Source organism: Nymphaea colorata, chromosome 2, assembly GCF_008831285.2.
Source record: "Nymphaea colorata isolate Beijing-Zhang1983 chromosome 2, ASM883128v2, whole genome shotgun sequence".
NCBI lineage: Eukaryota > Viridiplantae > Streptophyta > Magnoliopsida > Nymphaeales > Nymphaeaceae > Nymphaea > Nymphaea colorata.
In genome coordinates, this window is record NC_045139.1 from 10604390 (window position 1) to 10627871 (window position 23482).

The following is a 23482-nucleotide window of genomic DNA, read 5'->3' on the forward strand; positions in this document are numbered from 1 at the left end:
TCGACATTTCTGGTTTGTTCTACAACCAAATATAGCGAACACCTTTTTGGCAATCAATATAACAAAATTTAATGAGAGAAGATCTAGATAGTTATAAGTCATAATATTTGGCCAAGTTCAGCACCCTAATAATCACTTGATATCATCCAACCACTTTCCGAAGAGGTGGTGCATCGAGATATAATTATCAATAAACATTTTTACATCTCCCAGCGTGACTGGCAAATTATTGAGTTGTCACAGTACCACTAAGTAAACGTAATTGAACCGTCTATTTTTGGATTCCCTTTTCAATAAAGGAACTTTCTCATGTCGTATGACAAGGATACAGGTAGTATAACGATTTCTTAGATTACGAAACACCGAGTGCAAGGTACACACAGTGCGGGTGACCTTGTTAACTGGGACTTCTTTTTTTTTCTCAAACATGCTTACTGGCAATACTCCCTTAGCCGTGAGCTAAAGACTAAAAAGTCCAGGTGCCCATATGCCCATAACAAGTAATCGATCTTCAACTTCCTTTTGGATGTCCAAATTTGTTATTGAAATATCAGTGTAGGACTAGAAATATAATTTCACTACATCCAAAAAATGAACTTGCATATGTACCCGGTATTAACAACCTTAACTCCTAAATACAAAACTGTTGAGTGGAGGGAAGCTTGACAATTGTACTGTACAGCTCCAGCAGCCTGTGCAGCTGGTGAAGACAAACTCACTTCAGGATTCCAGCCACATTATGCAAAGCTTTCTTGGCAATCTTAAATTTTCCGGCAAGGAAAGCACCTTTCTCAGTAGCCATCCCAAGAACATACCTTTTGAGGAAGAACTGTATGCCCTCCCGCAATGCCTCGAGCTCAGGAATGCCAGCGATGCGTGTGAAAATGTTCCATATTTGATCATCTGGATACTCAAAAACAGACTCTACGAGAAGCCGGAAATGCATGACACGATTTGGCGTTAATGTTTTTGGATTGCTAAATTCCACAACTTTCAACAATGCAAGAGAAAGCGAAAAGGAAGCCAACATCTCAGCCACAAACCGTGCCAAATTTACAGATCTCCTCAACTCCATCGAATCAAGCTGCTTGAAATGGTCCCATAAACAATACTGACAAGAAGAAAATGGAAGAGTCAAAATATTTGACAAAACAATTCATTTTTCAGCTGCCTACAAGCAATGTAATTTGTATTTAAACCTATCAAGTAAGGTACTACATTGTATTTCAAGGTCACAAGCAATGCACTTTAAAGTTTAAACTAGACATATTGCATAAGAGCTGAAAACTAACGGAAGAGAGAATACTTAATGACATGGCAGGTCAAACGCCAGTCTAGAAGTTGTGTGTCTCCTTTTCCATGCTTATGAGAAAATCCCGTATATATTACAGGACATTTTACATATCTCCTGGTCTTGGAATGCCGATAATAGGACATCCTATTTCTTGCATCCTAGGAAAAGAGAAACGTTGAGATGATATCTCAAGGAGCCAAGACTTCCCTCCTTTCCCCTTGCCCACGGGGTCCACAGCTGCTTCACAGCTTGAGTTGATACCTATGCTACTTGAACCAGCGCCAGCCACCGGCCTGAGATGGTGCGCCAACTAGCCAGAGAAAACAAGGAAAGCTAAACCTTTGGCTAATATATAAAGGGAAGTAGAAGAATGGAACGTACCGGGCCAAGAGACTTGGCCGACAATAGGAAAGCATTTTGCAATTATGTTCAGCTTTATCAACACCACGTACATAGGTTGATTCACACAGACTTCTAAATTCTAACCATCTATATTAACCTAACACTCTCAGATGTCCAGCACTAACCTAACACTCTCAGATGTCCAGCACGACCTCGAAAAAATAATGAAAAAACATAACACCTTGAAATGGCTTACATATAGGTTTCTTAGTACTTCAAAGCACCCAATATTTTGCTTGCTGCGCATGGCATGTCAAGCTCCGGACGATCCACCCCATTGCAAAGCTAAAGCACGCATCAGGTATTATAAACCACCTCTTTTCTTCTTTCACAGTATGACCATATGCTGAAAAGATGATAACCTTTAAGTCTTCTCTGCCTCATTCCTGGAAGGAGGTTATATTTCTACCCTAGGTTCAAGCATATTTAAATGCTACCTACTACTCACCATTCTTTTGTCCTTGGACCTTGAGGACAGAGGATTTGCTTCTCATTTATCTTCTAAATCCTCTCTTCTCCCTACCACTACTCTTTTCTGTAATTATATGTAAGGGCGTTCTCCAATCTGCTAGTCAAGAAAAACAACCATCTCTCTCCTCTGTCTGTGTAATTATGCTTGTGGACATGTGTTATCCACCAGAACGGATGAGACTATCTAAAAGACATGCATTTAATCCTTCACATGAACATCCAACTGCCATACACATAAACAAAGCAGCATATTGACATAAACAATGCTTTACCTGCAAAGTGAACTTGTGATTTTTGTCATAACTGCACAATTTAGAAGCTAACACACAGTAGTACTTATTGAAGACTTTTTCTTGTAGGCAGCAATCAACAAGAACCCGCATTATCTCTCTGTCCTGTTCCAATTTGGATGAACAGTTGTTTAAATTTAAGTTACACCATGAAAAACCAGTAAAGAACAAAATAAAAAAACAAACATTCACACAAATACACACCTGTTTTCCCGGCAAGTCTAGCCTTAAAATTTTTTCAAAGGCATCCATGTAGTCTTCACCACTCATAATGACACAGAAGATTGCCCTCCTGGCCTCGGTATTCATCCTCTGTGCTGAGGCAAGTTGCAACAGCTTTTGCGCTTCTAATGCTTCACTGTCAATTTTTTCAGCGATCTCTGTGACAGAGTGTTCAATAGGGCGAGCGTCACCAGACAGCCACCACTGGCCTTTCTTGGCAGGATCAAGAAGCTTGCTCCATTTCAGTCCTCTAAGTTGAATTTCTTCTGCCCCTAACTGCAACAGGAGGTTTGTAAGTAAAACCACCTCAACAACAAATGCATTCGACATGCACCTTTCCAACAATGAACTATAATGAGAACCCTATCTCCCCTCTAATGATGTAGCAAAAAACAATCAACCAGCTGAACGGATATTTTTTGCTGAGTGTACCAACAAAATTTGGCCTTGTGCAAGAGAAGTATAACAGAGAAACATCAGACACTACCTTCTGCAACCATTTCTTCAGCCTAACGTGATGAGGAGAATCTTCTTTTGTCTTTTTTTTGTTATTTTTTATATCACATATGGTCTCTAGCATAAATTCCATCTGCCAGGTAAAAAAAAAAAAAAGATAGTCACTCCCAGAAAGATACTCACAATTAGTCTAGACTAAATGCAGAGACACTCAGAAACTACTAGCAAAACCTACCCGTTTGCTATTCATGACAGATTGACCATTTGATGCACCTTGCAGAGGAGATTTCAGTTCCAGGACCCTTTGCTGAACTGAGAGAATGAAATCTTTCATCGCAGCAGGATCATCACCTCTTAGCTTCATTCCACAACCTGCAAAATTGCACCAGCAGCTATAAATCAACAATGTAACGGTGGATAATAGTAAACCCCAAGGAACCCAGGTAGCAAATAGACTGACATTGCAAGATTGTCATGATTGTTGCTACATCCAGTTCCATCATGTGTTTGCTCATAACAGACAGAAGGTCATATATTAAATCACTGCAAAACAAATTACTGAATTATCAAACAATATTATCAAAACATTCTCACAGACTAGGACAGGATCAAGATGCATTCTAGATTCCCAACATGTACAAGCATTCAAGTAATCAAAATGCACAGCCATGCTTGCATTAAAGCATATTAAACAAACATGTGCACATTGGCACTACTTGGAATCTTAGATACACAGGGTAGCCAACGTTACCTGGAACAAACCCCAAAGATGCATAACTGCGACAAAAGCAGGGCAAGATTTCGTAAAGAAAGGCCATCTCCTTTCACATACTCCTCCTAAAAGAAGATTAAAGTTAATATATAAGAAGAATGACCCAAAATATAAACCAAATAAAAAAATTCATGTCAACTTGTGGCTTAGCTGGAATTACCCTGTAATGGCCATTAATCCTAAAATACAGAAAAATCTAACAACTGATTAGAACTTCTAGCATCATTCCATGCTGATTACTTGCAAATATTCATAAACATTTTAGGTCGCCTGTAATATACTGCAGAACTCCTCTTTCCAGTTGCCAAATTTCAATGACAAAGCTATAAGAAAGTCATATCACATATGATGTCCTAACTCACATGACTACAACTGCAAACTTAACCAGCTGTTGGTGTACACCCAGGCACAAATTAAATTAAGTGAACCTCAAGAAAAAAGTGGGATTCAGAAGGCTTTGGACAACCATTTGAGGATGTAGAAAGAAGAAGATCTGGGGAGAATTAGGTGGAAAGATAAATGTTGCACCTAGGTAAAAATGGACATGACTTGTGAACAGTCCTATGTCACATGCTGACGGTGCACTCGTTCAAGAGTTCCCATGGCTCATCTCCAGGTGGATTCTATATTCAACCTCAAGAAGGTTTAAGCTTCTGCCAACCACTGCCCAACACTCTAATTTTACAATCTATTGTGCATAAAAAACTTTGCCTCATTAAGACATAACAGAAAAGGGTGGACTTAAATACCCCTTTCCATCTAGGGGCACATACATGGTGCTAATACGGACAAAATGTTGCATTGAAGTGCCTAAAAGAGAAAAATAAATTCTATAATAAAGATTATTCCACTCATTCGCCTAGGATAATACAGCAAGCCAAGTATAACAGCTGAGTTAATCAATCCCAGATGTAGGTAACACAAAACATTCCATGTCAAATTTTTTTCCTCTGAACATCAAATTTTTATATGAGCAAGAAACCCATCCACTGATTGCAAAAATGGGCAGAAAAGCCACAGGGAACCCATTGAATTTTGGAACAAACACCCAATTGAAAAAATGAGTGTTGATTTTGCTTTTACTTATTTAACATAGTTGAAAGTCAGTACCATTGAGGTTTCAGCAAGCAAGAACATGGTGAAAGAAGAAATTGAAGTCCCAGCTAATAGACACTAGAGCTACATTTCCCTTTCAAAACATGTCAGAGTACCTCAAAGGTTTTACCGATGAAAGTCAGAACCATTGAGATTTCAGCAAGCAAGAACATGGTGAAAGAAGAAATTGAAGTCCCAGCTAATAGACATTAGAGCTACATTTCCCTTTCAAAACATGTTAGAGTACCTCAAAGGTTTTAGCGATGGAAGCAAGAATCTTTGCCCCAAAATCAATGCCAATAGCTGATGCCATTCCTGCAATAAATGCTGCAAAAACAGCAGCATACCTTCACCCAAAATAAAAAATAAAACGAAAAAGAGGTATCAAACCCCAAGCCATGTGAATCATACCCAGACAAAAGTCAAGAAACAATAAGAACCATGCTTAGATGCAAATGTCTATATGCATAAATTCTCAAATGTTCAGCCAAAAGACTTCAAATCTGATACAAAACGAGAATTTGTTTGCATCAATTTGTTGAAGCTTCCAAAAGACAATAAAACAATGATAATAATTCACATATAACCATGTCTACATGGATAATCATGTGTAAATTACCTAAAAACATACGTCTGTTTAAAATGCTTATACCAATATTGCAACATTAATAAGAACATCAACACTTGAAATTTTCTAGACAGACTAATGTTTAAAATGAGGTTGGCAAAGACCATTAACTTTATCCGTCCCCCTAAGGTAGAAAAAGCAGAAGCAGTTCCCATGAACAATACAAAAGTCAGATAAACCATGCAATTCTCACTTTCCAACCAAATGCACCCTGGAAGGAGCAGAACATATACATTGCAAACATTCCCACTGGTTTGACGAGCTCAAGTTGCCACCATTTACAGAAAACAAATAATGGATGCACAAACAAGAAAAGAATACCAATCTACAGAATGGATATCTGGGCAGGTGAGAGTATTAACTGTTCATTACCCCGTGGACCTCTGGAACAAGAAGCCAAAACCTCCTCACTAACCATCTGAGTGCCTCTATTACGGCCAAATGACTGCCAAAAAATTAGTGGGGAAAGAATGAGTTTTAAAATTAATAAAACAACTAGACGTATAGCTACAGGCAATCCATCTTAAGAAGAAGCAACAGCAGATATAATAATATTACAGACCCATTTTAAAACAAAAAAGAAGTGTAGACTTACTTGAGCAAATACTGACAAAGATGTAACCCACTTAACGGAAACAAAGAGCAAAAAGGAGAACATAATAAATCCATAAAAACAAGTAAGACTTACTTGAACAATTACTGATATGTCTTTAGTAATTGACTCAACATTGGATTCTGAAAGCCTGTTCAACAACCCTACAATATATACAAGTTAAATAACCAATTCTACATTTCCATGTTGAATAACATATATACAGTATAAAGTATAAATAAATAAAACAAGAGCCTGATGTTTTCAAAATGTAGCACCTCTGATCTGACGTCGAACCTGACCAAGCTCCTCTGACTCATTATCAGAGAGACGTCTCAAATGAGGAGCAGTATATTTCATGCTCTTATGTACTGAAGATTCCAACATACTCGAAAGGTCATCTTGTGCTGCTTCCTTGTCAAGATTCTCAGCATTAGACACTGCTTTCACCTCAGCAATGTCAGGATGTATATCATCTGCCTGTGTCAAGTCAAATACATCATCTGTAGTGGTACCAGAATCATGAATGTCATTAGTGGTATCAACATTCTCCACTTGCCCCTCACCATCACTTGTTGAACCATCTAAATCCTCTTCAGAATCCAAAGATTCGGAAGCTCTTTCTAGCTCTTGCTCCATGCTTTCCCCATCTGATGAAGCGGACCCTGAAGAATCAAGGAGTTGATAATCTTCTACCAACTCACTGGTATAATCAAGCAATTCATTGATCCCATCATTGGGACCACCAAGTTTTCTGAACTTCACCTTCAGTTTCTTTGCAAGCTTCTCTTCCATTTTTAAATCATCTACTGCATGAGCTCCTTTATTCATTTCCATCTCCAGATACTTCTCAAATTTCGTTTTCGACTTTCTAGGATCACCCATGCTCTTCTCTCTTTTGTCGATCTTACTTAACCCTTTACTTTTAGTGAAAGTAGTACTATCACCATGCGTATCTTCCTTAAGGTTATCAACTTGAGGCATATCAGGTGTTCTTAACCTTGATTTTTTGTAGCTATGCACGTCCCTATCACTCCCATTTTGTGTTGGATGTTGAATCTTTCTCTTTTTACACAAACCATCAAACGAAGATAAGCTTTGTGAAACTGCAATGTTCTTGATTGATTTCTGTGATGAAGATTTATTCAGAAAACTATGAGGAAGTTACTAATAAGAGTCCCATTCAGAAAATCGATTTGTAACACTTCACAAAGAAAAAATAAATAATAAAGTTAAGAATGCAAAAAGGAAGAAACATGCCTGATCATTTACCCACGAACTAAATTGCCTCTTCTTCTTCACTAGCCTTGCCTCTTTTCTTCTGTCCTTACGTGATTTTCCACCATTTTTCTCTATAAGAACATGAAGAGAAAAATACTAAAATTTGTGCAGTAACTGAAATAAGTAAAAAAAAAACAATTTCAAAAGAAAAGGCATAGGTAGGAAAAAAAATTACAAAGTGAAGCCTAATCCTATAAGCAAAGTCACAGGATTCATATTAGAGAATCAACAGAGATAAAATTCAACACAAATAGTAGCACATTTTTCTTTCACTAATGCAATTCAAAGACACTGAAACAAAAGCAAATTACAACAGATGTAAGAGAAGGAGAACATAGGAAGAACAGATCTTACCCATGATTCTTCACCAGAGTTCATACAACTTCCGCTTAAGTTGCTTCTTTTCTGCAGACAACAAAAACCGGACTATATGTAATCAATTAATTATTACTTAAACCAACTTCCTCGTAAAGACTAAACCTTCACCATTTAAGAATCTTAAATGTTAGCAGCAATTCGTCTTTAGATCAAAAACAAGTTCCTGTTATCAATAGACATGGTCCTTCCAAGTTTTCCATCACAAGAAAAGATAGAGAGAGAGAGAGGGACTTAGGGACCAGCTGATGGCCCTGAATTATTTTCCTGGAATTATAATCAGAGCAATAATTCTGTTCCATACCAAGGTGTGTTTGATATTCTGGAATAATCATTACAGATGGGCCTGCACAAAATGCTTGGGAAAAAGTTACCATTGGCACCTAGCAGTAACAATATTTGGAAATTAGAACACAACCAATCCAGTACTTGAAGCATTGAGATTTACCTGCAGTTTGCCTAATTGACGCAATATTACTAATTTACTGTATTAATAATTAAAGTACTGATTGTTTTCAATTTGTATCAGCACCAAAAGAAGGTGCCTCCAACATTGTAACTACTGTTTTATCACTGAATTTTGCTGAACGTGACTTGCAGATCCGATAAATATCTGATGTTCAACTCTACATATATCTGGCATTTAATCACAATCTCTATGTATTAAGAGACTTGATCCCGAACAAAGTTCAGAGCAAGAGAGGGAGAGAATTCATGGATACATACACACAGAGATATACACATACATGCATACATACACATAGAGATATACACATATCCATTTGAGATTTGGATCATATTAGCCAAAACAAATCCAGATCAACTATGTCTTCCCATATTTTACAAGCATTCGAATTCAGATATAAAAGAAATCCAACTTGGATTATCTTCTAATATCCAACTGAGCAAAATAAATTCAATTTCAGTCAGATGTCAGACCTGACCCCCATCATTTGCAGCCGCAACATGTGAACATCTAGGGTAGAGACGTGTTTGGTTGGGCTCCTAACCTTTGGACCACAAATTTGAAATTGAGATAACCCAGTGGCATATAATGCAATATGCACTTAAACAGGCAAAGTGTTCTTCTGAGGGGGAGATTAGTTGAATCTACTAAAGAGACAACTTGATGATATACAGAAGTGGTTCAAGTTGTGAACCCCCGAGTTCAGTAATAACATGCAGCAAATTTCTGCAAAGCTGAAATACATAAAACAAGTGCAGCATTATGTAACGGCCACGCAACAAAGCAAAGAAAGGCATCAATAACACATACTGATATCAATATTTTACACGCATACATGTCATGCAAATACATAAACAAATAAAGATGAATCTATTATCTACCTATTACACTAGGAACTCGGGAGGCTTGATATAAGTTGATACTTAGCTGCCTTCCCTGGAAGATCTATCTTGCTTAGCCGAAAAAGAAAAATACATATAATGGCGAGTCTTGTTGACTCAGCGAGCAGATTATAATAATGACCATATCAATCAAGGACAAACACATGATCTCAACAAACAGTAGATGACACGATATTAGCATACAGTCAAACTTGATTCTCCTAAACTTGTTCTAAGTTTAGTTCTTAATTATCTGTTATAGAACTCTTAGCTTTCTTGTATCAGTCTTTTTCTTAGAGTTCGCTCTATCGCTTCGAGAGAAACTCGCTCTTCCCAGGAATATTAGCTAACCGTCATAACCCTATGGGTACATCCATCCTTCAAATTCATTCAATTGCATCATGCCCACAGCAATGCACACGAAAAATATTGCAACATTCACATCAATCAAACATATCAATCATATCTTACAAAACTTAGTTGAACCACAGAAAGTAGTATTAATCTGTGATTGACTCGTAGTTGTCCTATGCAATTATCATTCTACGATGCTTTTTAATACACAATCAGGGTCGAAGAGATACTCGACTCGATACCCCGTCTAATATGTCCTAAGAAGTTATTATAATTGCTATCATGCACATGCAATTGCGTAGTAATTTTAAAAACAAAACAAATCTCATAATCATTCAATCACATGCATTCATCCATTGAACACAACACAATCATAGGTTCCAATGATCCTGAAAGGCACGCATTCTAAAGTTGGCCCCAGGCAAGGATTTGTCTAAAATGTCGTCATACCTGCCACGCGTGGCCAAAAATACCCAAAATCACCTCGAGCTTCGAATCTTGTGTTCAAGATCCACTTGACGTGCCCGGTGTACCTACAAAAATATTCAGGCAATAAGTCTTCTGTTCGTTTCGCTTTAAAATGTATACAAGTATGAAATATGATCATTGAAGCATAGGTCATCGCCTCAGGAAGGTGCCGACAGATAGTATCAGCCCATAAAGCCCTCCAATAGGTTTTTTCCCAATAAGCAAAGTAATATGCACATCAACAATAACATACTTCATGAGTTAGCTAAAATGGTTCTCCACAACATCAAAATGCTTCCTAACCGCTTCACATATTAACTCATCATGCTAAAAAGTCTTAGGGCAAAAATTCAATAGAATTAAGTTCGTTTAGCCGTACTCAATCCGCTTTTAGTGTCTTCGCTGCCATAGTGTCCCCGGCAGCCAACCTCAAGTGCTCGACTGATCCCCAAGCGGCCAAAAATTATATGTGGCCGTCGCCTCCAACGCTTTCAATTCACTGTTATGAGGGGAAGGATGCATTCTCCAAGCTGCAATCCAACCAACAGTATTAAATAGGGTGAGAATTAGAGAAATAGAGATCAAAAGAGAGGTCTGCCGTTAGAAGAGGGCATCCGGTAAAGGACAGGGGAGAGGGAGAATGCAGAGAGAGAGTGCTCGGCTGAAGGTGAAAGACGGTGAGAGTGAGAGGAAACTGGCAGTAGAGAGAGTGCAAGCAGAGGGACGAGAGAGTAGCGAAGGAGGGAGAGAGTGCGGGAGAGAGGGCGTGAGCTGAAGTCTCGAAACAAAAGGGGAAAATCGGGAAAAGCAAAAGAGAGGGAGATTGAAGACGAGAGAGAACCCGAGGGGGTGTGAGCGATAGAGGGCAGCACACGGAAGGGTGGAGAGGAAAAGACGAGGGCTGAGAGCTTGCGGGAGAGAGAGGGATCGAGCGGAGAGAACTCGGACAGAGAGGGAGACGACAGAGATCGACGAGAGGTAGAGGGGCAGAAATGCGGTAGTGGGCGAGGAAGAAGGAGAAAACAGAAAAGACAGAGAGAGATCGAGACGACTCACCTCAGCGCCGCCGTCGCCCCTCACCTCCGCCTGTGGTTTTCAGTGCATGGCACGAACCAGCAAGAGCAGCGAAGATGGAGAGCCCCGGCGTCGGGCTTCTCTTCAAGCGGGTGGGGTTCGGATCCGGGTCTTGACCCTAATCCAGCCCGACTTGCCCCACGACATGGGAAAGGTTTGTTTTCAACTTATATCGGATCAGATTTTGACATAGAAGGGCCTTATCAAAACCTTGTATAGTTGGATTTAAATGCAAAGTCTATACCTATTATTTTGGATCTGAAAAAGCGCGATTCTATATTTTTTTTTTATTATTGACTTCAAAGTGGATTTGAACCTAGCCTTGGAGATATGATCTCAATGATAAGTTGATGAGAAACATATCATAAGTTAACCATTTTAGAATTTAATCACATTTTTATAATAATTCAAGTTGAACTACTCATATCATATCAAAATTTTGATGGTGCAGAAAGCATCAATTTTTTTGTAAAAACAGCTTAAAATAAAGCATGTTTAATATCAAATTAGTTTTTACAAATGTATTAAGATATTTGTATATTGTTTAAAGTTTTCTATAGTAAAAATTTGAAGGGTCTGGTTTTTACCCCTGGCTGTTTGGGATCTATCAATTTCCCTATCTATATAAGAGAGTAAGACTGAATCTTCTTAGCTTAACAAGGATAAACATCTTGGTATGTTGTAAGGCACAATTGCGATTAGCATCATATCTTTCAACTTGTTCTAAACATTCCTCTTTTTTTTTTTCAAAATTCAAGTTTCTAATTTGATTTCAAATGTTATCTTCCAACTTGTTCACTAAAATCATTTTTCAAATTCTATTTTCCAACCATATCACAATTTATTCTGGACTCGTGTTCCAAATTAGATTTCCAAACCCAGTATTCAATTTCCTCCAAAATCAAGGTTCAATCACATTGTGGTTTCCTTGGTGGTGTATAATTGCGATCCAAAGCTGTGGCTGCAAGACAAGTTACAATCCATGTTGCTGAGTTCTCAAAGTCGGTTTCTGCCAATGATTAATATATATATATATATATATATATATATATATATGCATTCTCTGATGAATTGAACTGCAAACTTTGTCCATCATAGTTAAATATGTTGAGTCCTAGCTTTTGAGGTTGGGATTTAAATTCAGCAGAAGGGGAGAAAGAAATGAGACTTAAAATTACTAGAATTTGAGCCATCAAAGAGTAAGGAAGCAAGACGGCTGCAGAATGACTCTCACTCTCTTCCATCCTAACAGCCAACGAGGTCCTTCGTTTGCCGGTCCCTTCTTTCGTGCTACTGTGGCTCCTCAACCTTAACTACATCAACACTGTTGACTACATCTACCACAGGGACTTGATGGCGAAGAGACATGTGGGCTGGTCTGGTGTGGGTAATTGCTCAAACCAATCCCCACATAAAGTGCTTACTATCATATTGATACTGATACCTGCACTGGCCGCCATCAGTCTCCTCCTGCTGCTGCTTGACATTGGCTACCCATCTCTCTCACACAAATTGCATCATGTTGGTTAAGCAACGTCACTAGGCTCCTTTTGTTTTGAGACAAACAGAAATGGGGAGAAAAGATCAACTTAAGTGCACTATCTTTCCACTCCTTTACATTCTTCCCTAGATTTTTTCATTCTAATTTTCTTTTTTCCTTTTAAAGTTCTTTATTGAATTTGCATCAGTGTTCCCAATGTCTCAGCATAACCATTTGAACAGATTCGAACTGAAGGGTACATTGTACTCCATCCAAACCCAACAAAGCACAGAACCCTGGACGTAGGGAGAGTGAAGAGGGCTTTGGGCCTCACTCTCCAGGCAGTGGGTAATCTACCGCTCACCCGAATAATTCTCTATAACAATAATGGTGAATCTTGCATGTTCAACTCCGTCACCATAATATTTGTATCATCACCACCCAAACACTACAATGACCACTAAACAAATGTTCAGCATCCGATACGAAGCCAGACAACTAAAATAGTAGGCGACTCGTGACAGAAAACAAAAAGATTCATCACATGAAATAATAAGTCTATTACTAAAATTTTGACTGCAGGAGAAACAATTTAATATGTTAAACAAGACTGGGCTATTAAAATATGCAAATATAATCCACTAACAACATCTAATTACACATTTTTGTTGGTTTTTAATATTTTATATGTTTCAAAACGTGGGCTTCACGTACCACCTCATGAGACTTCCAGCACCTCTCATCGACCTGATCCTTCTAGTAACATCGCATTCAACCAGTGTTTTCCTAAATACAAGAAAGCCTTTCTGAAGAGAACCTACCATGCCAAATCCAAAAAGTTGCAATGGCAGATCAGCAGCATGAAGCCATAGGCATACGACCCACCGCTTTCTGTAGTAACGCCCACTTGCTAAAGAGAGAGAGAGAGAGAGAGAAAGCATTCTTTACATGGAAAGTAACTAGAAACAGCAAAATCGGTATTATTTAAATTTTAACAAGTTCACGGATCAAACGAGATCGACTTCTACAACACCCCTTAAACGTCCTCAACCAAAGGATATTAGGAAAGACGCAGCAAAAACCACTTGAACCAACGCCAAATAACACAAATAAGATTCCAAGCATGAAAATAATGGCATATCTGATAAATATGCCACAAAAAGATCCCAGCTGCCAGCAGCAAAATCGTTTGGTTATCAGATTCTCCAAAAACAACCTAGACCATTCGCTTGCATCTGAACATGCTCCGTTCTCTGCGACAAGAGGCAACAGTGAGAACAGACTAAAATGACCAATGGACACTTATAAGCCAAGCATTTCCACACAACTGCTTTTGAACAAAACACAACTTGAATGTTCGATAAGATTAAACCATCATCCATGAGATTGTAACTCAAACATGCAATGAAAACCATTTTTACATTCACTACCAGTTAAGAAACTCAAAATTTCCTGAAGCTTCTTCAGAAAGTTCAACTGACCAAGCCACTGCCAAAAAATGCATATAGGAATTAATTGCCAAGAGTCTGGATCACTTGCGACTTTCCATCCATGAGAAAACCAGTCAAAAGAATGTTCCTTGTAACGAACTTTCTCAAGTTGAACTTTCACCAGAGGCCAGGCTCAACTCAGAATAGAATGGAGGCAATTGATGATAGATGAATAGGTGCACTAAAAGAAGGATGTATTTCTTATTCAATACTGTTAAATGAACGCTACATCTTCAAAGTCATGTGGCTAAGAGGCAAATAATTAAAATAAATGGCCACAAGAACAAGAAACTAGTGTTAAACCACAGAATGATGCAACTAAAAGATGGACTATCTACAGGAGCTAAACTTCTATGTTGACAAGTCTGAGCCAACAAAAAATACTAGAGTGCATGAGAGCAATGATAGACAGGTAGAAGTACAGTATCTCCATAGCCACATCATCAGGAAACTATCTGAACAAAATTATTGGTCCACATCCATGCCAGATAAAGTAGGTTAAAAATGCAATTTAGAAACCAAGGGTGCCATTGAGAGAAGAGTAAAACTTGGGAAGCAATGGCACTCACAGATCTTGTTGAATGCCACAATATCACAGCTTTGAATGTACTCATTGGCTGGTTCAACGGTAAGGTGCTCCTCTATAAGGTTGTCCACAGAAACAAGGTCATCAACAATTGTCATCATAATCTGCAGCTTCTTGATGCCATAGCCAACTGGAACAAGCTTAGCTGCATTCCCCACAAACATCAGTTAATATTTTGAAGTACCAAAACCAGTTTAAGGAATATAAAGTACTTTAATCCCTTGACACTTACATGCTCCCCACAGCAAGCCTTCCATTTGGAGGCTTCTTACAGTTTCCTCTAGCTTCTTCATATCAGTCTCATCGTCCCAAGGTTTTATGTCCAAGAGCACCGAAGATTTACCCGCTAAAAAAACAATAATAAGATAAATAAATACAAAAAGTAAAAAAAAATAAACATGCTCCTTCTTCAGTCAGAATACATGATTGTTGTCTCAAATCTGCTTTACACAACAAAAAAATATAAAATCTTAACTCACATAAATAGCAGTACTAGGACATAGACACAAAGTCCAAGTATGGCTATACTTGTAGACCACATACATAAGACAAAGTCATGAAGATACACCTGACGCAAAAATGAAGCATTGCATGCCAAAATCATTTTTCTTGGGACAAGGGAAAATCACTGGTTTCAAACATCTCAAAAAAGTTAAGAGCAATGATACCATGACACCACAAGAAAAGGAAGCATCCATCAATCACCAGGAGTAGCAGAAGAGTGAACATTTCATTTTGAAAATACATTCAAGAGCTAGCAAGAATAAACTTATTCAGGGTTTTCATAAGATTGTAATTGCTGTCACCAGTTGAAAGAAATTCCTATAGACTTTATTGAATTATGTAGTATTAACTTGCTTAAGTGATACATAGGAACACTCCATACAACAGATTAGTCTCCTTTCCTCCTGCCACTAGGAAAGACTGTGACAATAGCTAACATCCAAAAGAACAAATTCCAGTTGACTTGCATCCCACCAGAACACCACCTTAAGGGAATAATTTCCCCACACATTTGTACAATGCATACCAAGACAAAAAAATGAAAACATCTACAGATTAATGAGCTTCAGATGGTTTATCCATTTGAGTCTGTTCTCTCTTTGCACGTGTAGGTATATGTCAAAGTTTCAAACAATTTAAATAACTGAACGTATAAACCTGCAAATTTCTCAAATTTGACAAGAACAGAACTCACATCCGTACAGAAGATGAAAACAATAAACAACCAAAATCTTTTTTCGAACATGACAATTCATGTTCATGGACACGTATAGTTAATGAGAACATAAGATGCGTACAATGTCTCAGTCATAAATATGAAACTTTCTAAACTCAGACTGTTTAAATTCAGAAACGCGAGGGAATCTCATAATGTTCAAGAAAGAGACAACTTACACTCCTTCTTCTTGCCGGAAGCCTTTACGGCAGCTGCACGTTCTTCAGCTGCCTTCTTCTCTTCTTCTGTTTCCTCACCAAAGAGATCAACATCATCATCATCATCTTCTTCATCTACTTTGGCCTATAAAAAGCATGATAACGTTAGAAACTGTTGCATGACTGTTTGGTTTTTGACTTGTCACATGCACCCAAAATGAAAATCCTTTACGGATCTGAAATAATAACTAATTTTGAGAATACCCTAAATTAGTTGTTCTTTCAATAGACATGTTGATATAGAAAGTTTTATTGCATAAGTTGAATAAAACCTTTGCATCAGAAACAGGAGGAGATATAGAGGCCTCTTCAATGTAAGAAGTAGAAGTCTCCACTTTGACACCTTCACCCTCCCCAGACACGCCACTGCATATACGAGAAAATAATATTGTACTTAAAGTGAAAATTATCCAAAGGACGCAAAAAAGGTTAACATAAGATGAGATGTAACCACCCACCTCAACCTGAGAAGCGCGCTGATGTGATCATACCAGCGGCAGACATTCACAAACTTTGATGATGGTGCTCCAGACAGGGCCGTGTAGACACAAAGATCGTCCTTGGAAGCTTGGTAGCTGCATTTGTTTTACAAAACAAATAAACAAACATTGCGGAAAAAAACAAAAGACAAAGCAAGAAAAAAGAAAAGCTACAAGCACAAGAGAACAAACCCAGTAATGTAGCTACGGGAAAGGAGGTAACTGTCCAGCTTCTCAAGACCAGATTCAGAGTGAAGGTTGCTGAATGAAACAGCCATTTCCACCAAAATTTTCCAGCAAGTTCCTGCATAAAAGGTTGAAAAAAATCCATCATTCAGAAAAATCAGAACCCTTCGAATTTGTGCAACATGGGACACGGCATTTTAGAGTGCGTCACTCACCCAAAAAAACAGAAGAAGCGGAGAAGGAGAAGGGAAGGAGGAAGAAGAAATTAGAAAAGGAAACGTACTACGGCGTCCCAGCAATGCGTGGCAGCTGAAACGATTAGGGTTTTATAAATTTTTTTCATTTGTCTTCAGTTACTATTTTGAAAAAGAGATGCATTTTTTATTTTTTACTATCTCTCATCCAAACTTTCTTTTATTACAACAAGAAGTTTATTACGAAAATCGTCTTTCTTTTCAAACACAGTAACGAATGGGACCAATGGGTGACAACGAATTACACAGCTGATAAATCACAAGTTTCGAAATAGGTGAACAGATTAGGAACCCAACTAACAATTTTGCCTGATCTACTCCTATAATAACACAGCTCCCTGGGAACTGATAAACGAATAAGTTCCTAATAATTTGTAGATCACAATGCGACCCTATTTGAAGCATCTCGAATGCCACAAATTCGACCCTTTTTTTCTTCTTTCTTTGATGTAGACGAGTTATGGATTAAGGGCTTAACAAGATCCCTACTCATCGACGTAAGGGAAGTATGAAGGTTGACCAGAACAAAACCTGAGTACCCATTGTCAAGCACCAAAAACCACGATAAAAAATACACAAAACCAAAGGCCTGTAGCTCACTGAAAAATAAGATGACGAGGTGAAACCATTCTAAATCAGAAGCTAAGTTTCAACAGTCAGATCTGACGCAAATCCAACTTAAGCAAGACAGACTTACTAAATCCCAAACATGATCGCAAGGTGAGTGTGAATCGTCATTTGTCAAAACTTTATAATTGCATAAAAAATGAATCACTATCATATCTCCTCCAAATGCGAGGGATTAAAGTCGGGTTGTAAAGTTAATGCATCAATCGGTATACTATCTGCTGAACCAAATAGAAGAGAAATCTGAACTTTGTAACGAAATGAAGGCGGCCTCAAGAAATTTCATACCTTCGGTTTAGCCCCGATGCCTTCCGTCCGACGCCTGGAAACCCTCCACAGAAGCGATAGGGTTTTTGCATGATAACCTTTTATAGAGAGGGAATGGGACCTCAAGCGGGATCGCTTATCGCGTCACCTCATTCCGACCCGGAACCAAAGGTCTTGTCCATTTGTTTGTCTATGTGGGAATAAGAGCCAAGGTGAGAAGCGGGACCAATGTCAACAAGTCCGGACCCCGTTACGAATGAGTTCGATCCATACTCATGTCTACGGTTTTATCCCAGCCCCGGATCCATATTTATTTGGATCTTTTATGAGAAAAACCATCCTTGGATCTCATCAAAAATATCTCCAGTTCATGGTAGTGGCAAAATAATTATTTTGGTCAATTTTAACATTGATAAACCCACATCATGATCCAAACTTCGTGTTGGACCCAAGTATTAGTACGAATACTTGGTGAAGTTACTAACCAGATTCAAAGCAAATAGACCGAGTGATCAGGTCTCGTTCTTTCATGTAAAATCCAATCTCTTCTCAAATGAGTGATCAAGATAAAGCCATACCGATCCGTTGACGTGCTCAGGTTTGCACTTAATCTTTAATCAATGGGGCTTTGGGTTATTATTATTATTATTATTATTATTATTATTATTATTATTATAGAAACAAATTTCAGTAATTGAAAGTTTGATTCTTGTGTGGTTACATGATACTGGCTAAGTTAAACTTGGGCGGCGGCCCGTCCCGGCCTGGCCCGACTCCCAACCTCCGTCCCCCTCTCCCTCTTTGCTCCCGCTCTCCCTCTCCGCTCCTGCTCTCCCTTTTCGCTCCGGTTCTCGGGCTGAACAGCCCGACCAACCGAATCGGGTCGGGCTGAGCGGCAACAGGCCAAATCGGGCCGGGCTGAGCGGCGACGGGCCGAATCGGGCCGGCCCGGCCTGGCCCGATGCCCATCCCTGGGCTACGTGCACCTGTTTTGGTTGAATAGAAAGAGTATTTCATCATACCACTTATATGAGAGCCAGATACTACACCCAACTCCCTATCTTTCTATGGTATAGAACATGCTTTTGAATCTTTGATGTCTCGATGCATCGCACTGGGCCGCCACCGGGTACCCGGTACTCGGCTCGGTCGGGCCCCGATTCGGGCCGAGAAAACCGAGTCCCGAGTCGGGCTCGGGCCCGGGCCCGACCGAACTGAGTACCGGATACCTGGTGGCAGCCAGTCCCCCATGCTCCTCCTCCTCCTCTCCTTCTTCCCCCTTCCCCCCTCCCCTCTGCCTCTCCATCTTCCCCCTTCCCCCACCCCCCTCCCCTCTGCCTCTCCATCTTCCCCCTTCCCCCCATCCGCCTCCACCTCTCCTTCTTCCCCCTTTCCTCATCGGCCCGAGTTTCGGGGCCGACCCAGCCCGATGCCCACCCCTAGCTTCGATGTGCCGTCCCTAACACGCTTTAGTTAGCAGATCATATGGCTTCTATTTTACAATATATATATATATATATATATATATATATATATATATAATTGACTTTCCAAAGAATCAAACCAATAACTGACCCTACTCTAACCCCTTCAAGGATCTCAAACATTTGCTGGTTAATAGGTTCAATGCTAAGTGGAAGCTGGATTCAATCGGACACATTCCAAATGGCTAATAGGTTTTTTTCCACAAGGACATAGACAGGAGTTCACAAGAATAGAAAAGTGAAATGAATATACCATTTATAACTTATGAAATATGATGTACATACATCAAGAAAAGATGCTTCTTTTAGATTTTCATACATGGAGATCATGTATGGTTTATTTTGTAAAAGGCATTCAAACAATAAGTAATTAACTTTGCACAACAACCCCTCAACCCAATCCAACTTCTCATCTATATAGCATCCACACCCACTTTATGCCACCCTGCCCAAAAAGTTACTAGGGAATTATAAAGGCCCAAAAAAAGAAGAGGGATAAGAAATTGAAGCTTTATGACCTTTTTTTTTTCTCTTTGTTTTGTTTTTTACGAGAAAGTAGATTTTGAAATAGGCCTAGGCATCGGGTCGGGCCAAATTCTTGAAACCTGAGCTCGGACCCAGCCCGGCTCGATTAAAATGAAAATATAAAATATATTTTAATTAATAAAAATATATATTATTATTAAATACAAATAATATAAAAAATAAATTGAGCCTACTCAAGCTGGTTTTTTTGGGTCCGAACCAGTTTTTTCAGGCCCAAGCCCGATCGGGCAGAGTACAGGTATCCGGGCCCAATGCCCACGTTTATTTTAAAACCCTGCTGAAAAATACGGATTTTTAAAGGCCATACTTTTACGGTATGAAATATGAAAGAGGACTCTGAAACCCTCTTAATCGCCAAGTTTTGAGAGTTACCAAACTTCGCTCTTTAGCCATTAACAATAAGAGATTGATGCAGATAAATAAAGAAAACAAATTTTATATCAACGTTCTACTACCAAGAGCATGGCAACTTTCCAATAACACTGTTTTGGGTCTGGCAAAACTTGGTGTATTAAACTTTTATCTCTTTCTTCTTTAGGAAAAAAAAGAAAAAAAAAAGTAGTTGTACAAACTCATAGCATGTACGAACTGACTACACTTAGTTTTTGAGGTGTCAACCTTTTGTGCAACAAAGGAAAGGGGCCGGCTGATATACAAGTTAAAGCATAGTGAAAGCAACACCTGAAACATTGAAAGCATACTTTGCAGGTGGCTCCAGCTCTTTTCTTAGGTGATAGAGTGAAATACTCCGACACATCGTCCAATATTAATAATCGGATCCCAGGCCAATTCCCTTTGTTTTTTCTTATAAAAAACATGAATATGAACTCAAACATGAATATGAATTCATTCAAAGGTCAATAACATGACATATTTTCCCGACTTTGCAACTGAAATATCCAACTTTATTATACTATATCTATAATATTTTGTGTTTGACACGAGTTGGACCTGTTTATGTTGCATATGTGATGCTTAAAATTAAAAGTTCATGGATTTACATTGTAGAATTAACATGGTTATCAAGATCTAAGGTTTCCAATTTAGCTATTTGGAGTAGGGCTGAACATGAGCCGAGTCGAGCCCGAGCTCGGTCAGCTCGAACTTGGCTCGACTAACTAAGACATGAACTCGACTCGGCTCGAGCTCGAATATAGCTCGACTATCATGGCTCGAACTCGACTCGATAGTCACTTGTCGAGCTCGAACTCGACTCGATTAAGCTCGATAAGCTCGTTTATAGTCATCCATACTTGTTGAGCTCGAGCTCGACCGTGAGCTCGATTAAGGCTCGAATACGTGAGCTCGACTAAGGCTCGAATACGTGAGCTCTATTAAGGCTTGACTAAGGCTCGAACCGGTTTTTTTAAAACCGATATTTTAATAACGAGCCGAGTCGAGTTTTAACGAGTCCACTTGAGTGAACTCGAATTCGACTCGATTAGTTAAACGAGTCGGCTCGTGAACTCGAGCTCGACTCGTTTAACTAATGAAACAGCTTGAACTCACTTACGAGTCGAGCTTAAACGAGGAGCTCGACTAGTTGTGCACCCCTAATTTGGAGGGATTAGATGAAGGAAACACATCTCGTTCCCCTACTCGTTTAATTGTAAGTGAGTGTTAAAATCTAAGTTGACAAGACCCTGCGAAGGTCGTTTAAATGGAATAGTACACAGCCTTGTTCTTGATTTATAAGAGTGGTTCTTGTATCTTCTGTAACGCCTTCACACCTGCAAATTGTCAGTAATCATACGAATGCGAGCCATTGTGTTCTCTGGAGGCTTTTTTTTCTATAATATGTATGTCACAAACCTGATTGTATTGCAATCAAAGTGAAGACAAGCGTCTTGTACATTCATCAGGCCAAAAAATGCTAGCTCGACTTAACTAATGTTATTGTCAAAATGCATGCATATTGTAAATTTTGAAATGACGAAACTTTTGTCATTGTGTAGCGCAACTAAAAAATTCGTAAGAGATTTAAGTTTTTAACGAAGTAGTTGTGGTGTATTATTGAGGATACTTATTGAAACATTGTTTATTATATATATGTATAACGACGATGGGGTGAACGAGATGGTCAATCCCACCACCCGAAGGGAAGCCCAAAGGCCCTCCCATTCTTCCTACTTTTGGGGTTCTGAGCTGCATCAGTGTTAGTGATAGAACATGGCACCCTTCAACTTGGATGTCGCACCCTACCGCTTTAAGACACATGAACATAACGCCCACGGAAATCCAACTAAAGACCTGCCTTTTACAAGCCACTAGCCCGACCAGCTACGCTATGCCCCTTGAGGCATATATATAACGACGATGAACCCCGAGCTCTTTCAAAGCGCATAATGCACCTATCCCATCAATGGCAGAAGTTCAACATCTCTTGCGCATCTTTTATGTGAAATAACTTGGATCGAACTACCCAACTACAAGTCATGACATCATAATTTTGTGATGCCCAACCTCAACCACCAAGTATTGTCAAGACAACATCATCTAACCCCAAAAAGAGACTGCACAAACAAATGAAAAGAGTGAGACAACATCATGTAAAAAGTTGAAGATGGAGTTGAGACTTGTTCCAGGACATTCAACTTAACTTTCCCAGCCTCTTGCCGGCTGCTCAACACTTGCCAAACTTGACATAAATTTTTGTCGCATCAAATCAAACATGATGTGATCTTCACAAACACAGGCCTGGGCGTCGGGCTGGGCCGATAAGAGTTGGGCATCGGGCCGGCTGATAAGAGTTGGACATAGGGCCAACCCGACACCCGAAAATTGAGTCTGGGCCCGGTCCGATACCCGACATTCGACCCGGTCCAACCTGGTTAAAATAAACATTATTATTCTTTAAAATATAAAATAAAAATTTTAAATATAAAATATATTGTTAATAATAAAAAATATATATTATTTAAAAATAATATTCAAACATAAATCAGACAAAATCGGACCCCCTCGGGCCAGGTACGCGGGCCCAATGCCCAGGCTTAGGGCAGAGTTATTATGAGAAATAGCACAAGAAGCGTGAGACTTTTATGAGTCATGTAAAAATGGAGTAGAATATAGAATCAGTAGTGCATGAGAGCATGGTGGGTGTTCGGGCCTGAACACCCACCCACATGTTCGGAGCTTTGGGTACAACGACTAGCGTGTTTGGGCCTCCAACATATAAACCCTTTTAGTTCTTTTAAGTGGCATCTCTTTAAGGCTTGGTTGCATGACAATGGGAATAGTAACGCATTGTTTTGTATTTGCACAAGTTCATGGAACACTATGTTACTGTGTTCTATTAATATAATTCAATCTTTGGGGTAAGGAGATAAATAACATGTTACTGTTCACATTGTCAAACTACTCCTTAATGGCCATTAGCATTAGGAATAAGATGCATGAATATACCTCAAAATTAGGTTAGATACATAAATAATGTTATGTATCTCATACATCTCATGTATCTCATACATCTTCCCTGATTTTGAGTTAGATTCATGAAAAACTCCCATGATGTTCACAATGCCA

General features: G+C 39.0%; 2 protein-coding genes across 5 annotated transcripts; both read right to left on the reverse strand.

Moving 5' to 3' along the window:
- Positions 1-506: 506 nt before the first annotated feature.
- On the reverse strand, positions 507-11174 carry LOC116247997 (uncharacterized). Of its 4 annotated transcripts, none has more exons than XM_031620525.2 (17): positions 11104-11174; positions 10427-10577; positions 10030-10112; positions 8183-8261; positions 7858-7908; positions 7483-7574; positions 6501-7350; positions 6319-6386; positions 5993-6075; positions 5250-5349; positions 3887-3972; positions 3596-3678; positions 3371-3507; positions 3167-3268; positions 2662-2955; positions 2440-2562; positions 507-1111 (listed from the first exon to the last, which is right to left on the reverse strand). In XM_031620525.2, exons 5-17 carry the CDS (start codon positions 7859-7861, stop codon positions 716-718), a joined length of 2418 nt encoding a protein of 805 aa, XP_031476385.1. In that variant the 5' UTR covers positions 7862-7908; positions 8183-8261; positions 10030-10112; positions 10427-10577; positions 11104-11174; the 3' UTR covers positions 507-715. The 4 variants fall into 4 exon arrangements, with proteins under 4 accessions (XP_031476385.1, XP_031476383.1, XP_031476382.1 ...); XM_031620523.2 differs by lacking the exon at positions 8183-8261 and adding an exon at positions 8818-9078; XM_031620522.2 differs by lacking the exon at positions 8183-8261.
- A 2383-nt stretch (positions 11175-13557) lies between these two features.
- Positions 13558-18084, reverse strand: LOC116246644 (elongation factor 1-delta-like). The gene is made up of 8 exons (XM_031618440.2): positions 17949-18084; positions 16786-16897; positions 16573-16689; positions 16387-16480; positions 16076-16199; positions 14910-15023; positions 14661-14822; positions 13558-13854 (listed from the first exon to the last, which is right to left on the reverse strand). Coding segments are annotated over exons 2-8 (699 nt in total). The 5' UTR covers positions 16872-16897; positions 17949-18084; the 3' UTR covers positions 13558-13852.
- Positions 18085-23482: the final 5398 nt, after the last annotated feature.

Bases quoted from the DNA above. Each gene is read 5' to 3' on its own strand.
- LOC116247997 (XM_031620522.2), bottom strand. The intron at 5,350-5,992 runs GTTAATACTCTC...TTTTGGGTGAAG, and splicing joins GGTCCACGGGGTAATGAACA to GTATGCTGCTGTTTTTGCAG. The intron at 1,112-2,439 runs GTAAAGCATTGT...TCTTCTTGTCAG, and splicing joins ATCACAAGTTCACTTTGCAG to TATTGTTTATGGGACCATTT.
- LOC116246644 (XM_031618440.2), bottom strand. From the start codon at position 16,871: ATGGCTGTTTCATTCAGCAACCTTCACTCTGAATCTGGTCTTGAGAAG. The intron at 16,481-16,572 runs GTGGGTGGTTAC...TCGTATATGCAG, and splicing joins AGCGCGCTTCTCAGGTTGAG to TGGCGTGTCTGGGGAGGGTG. The intron at 14,823-14,909 runs GTAAGTGTCAAG...TGGGGAATGCAG, and splicing joins AGGCTTGCTGTGGGGAGCAT to CTAAGCTTGTTCCAGTTGGC.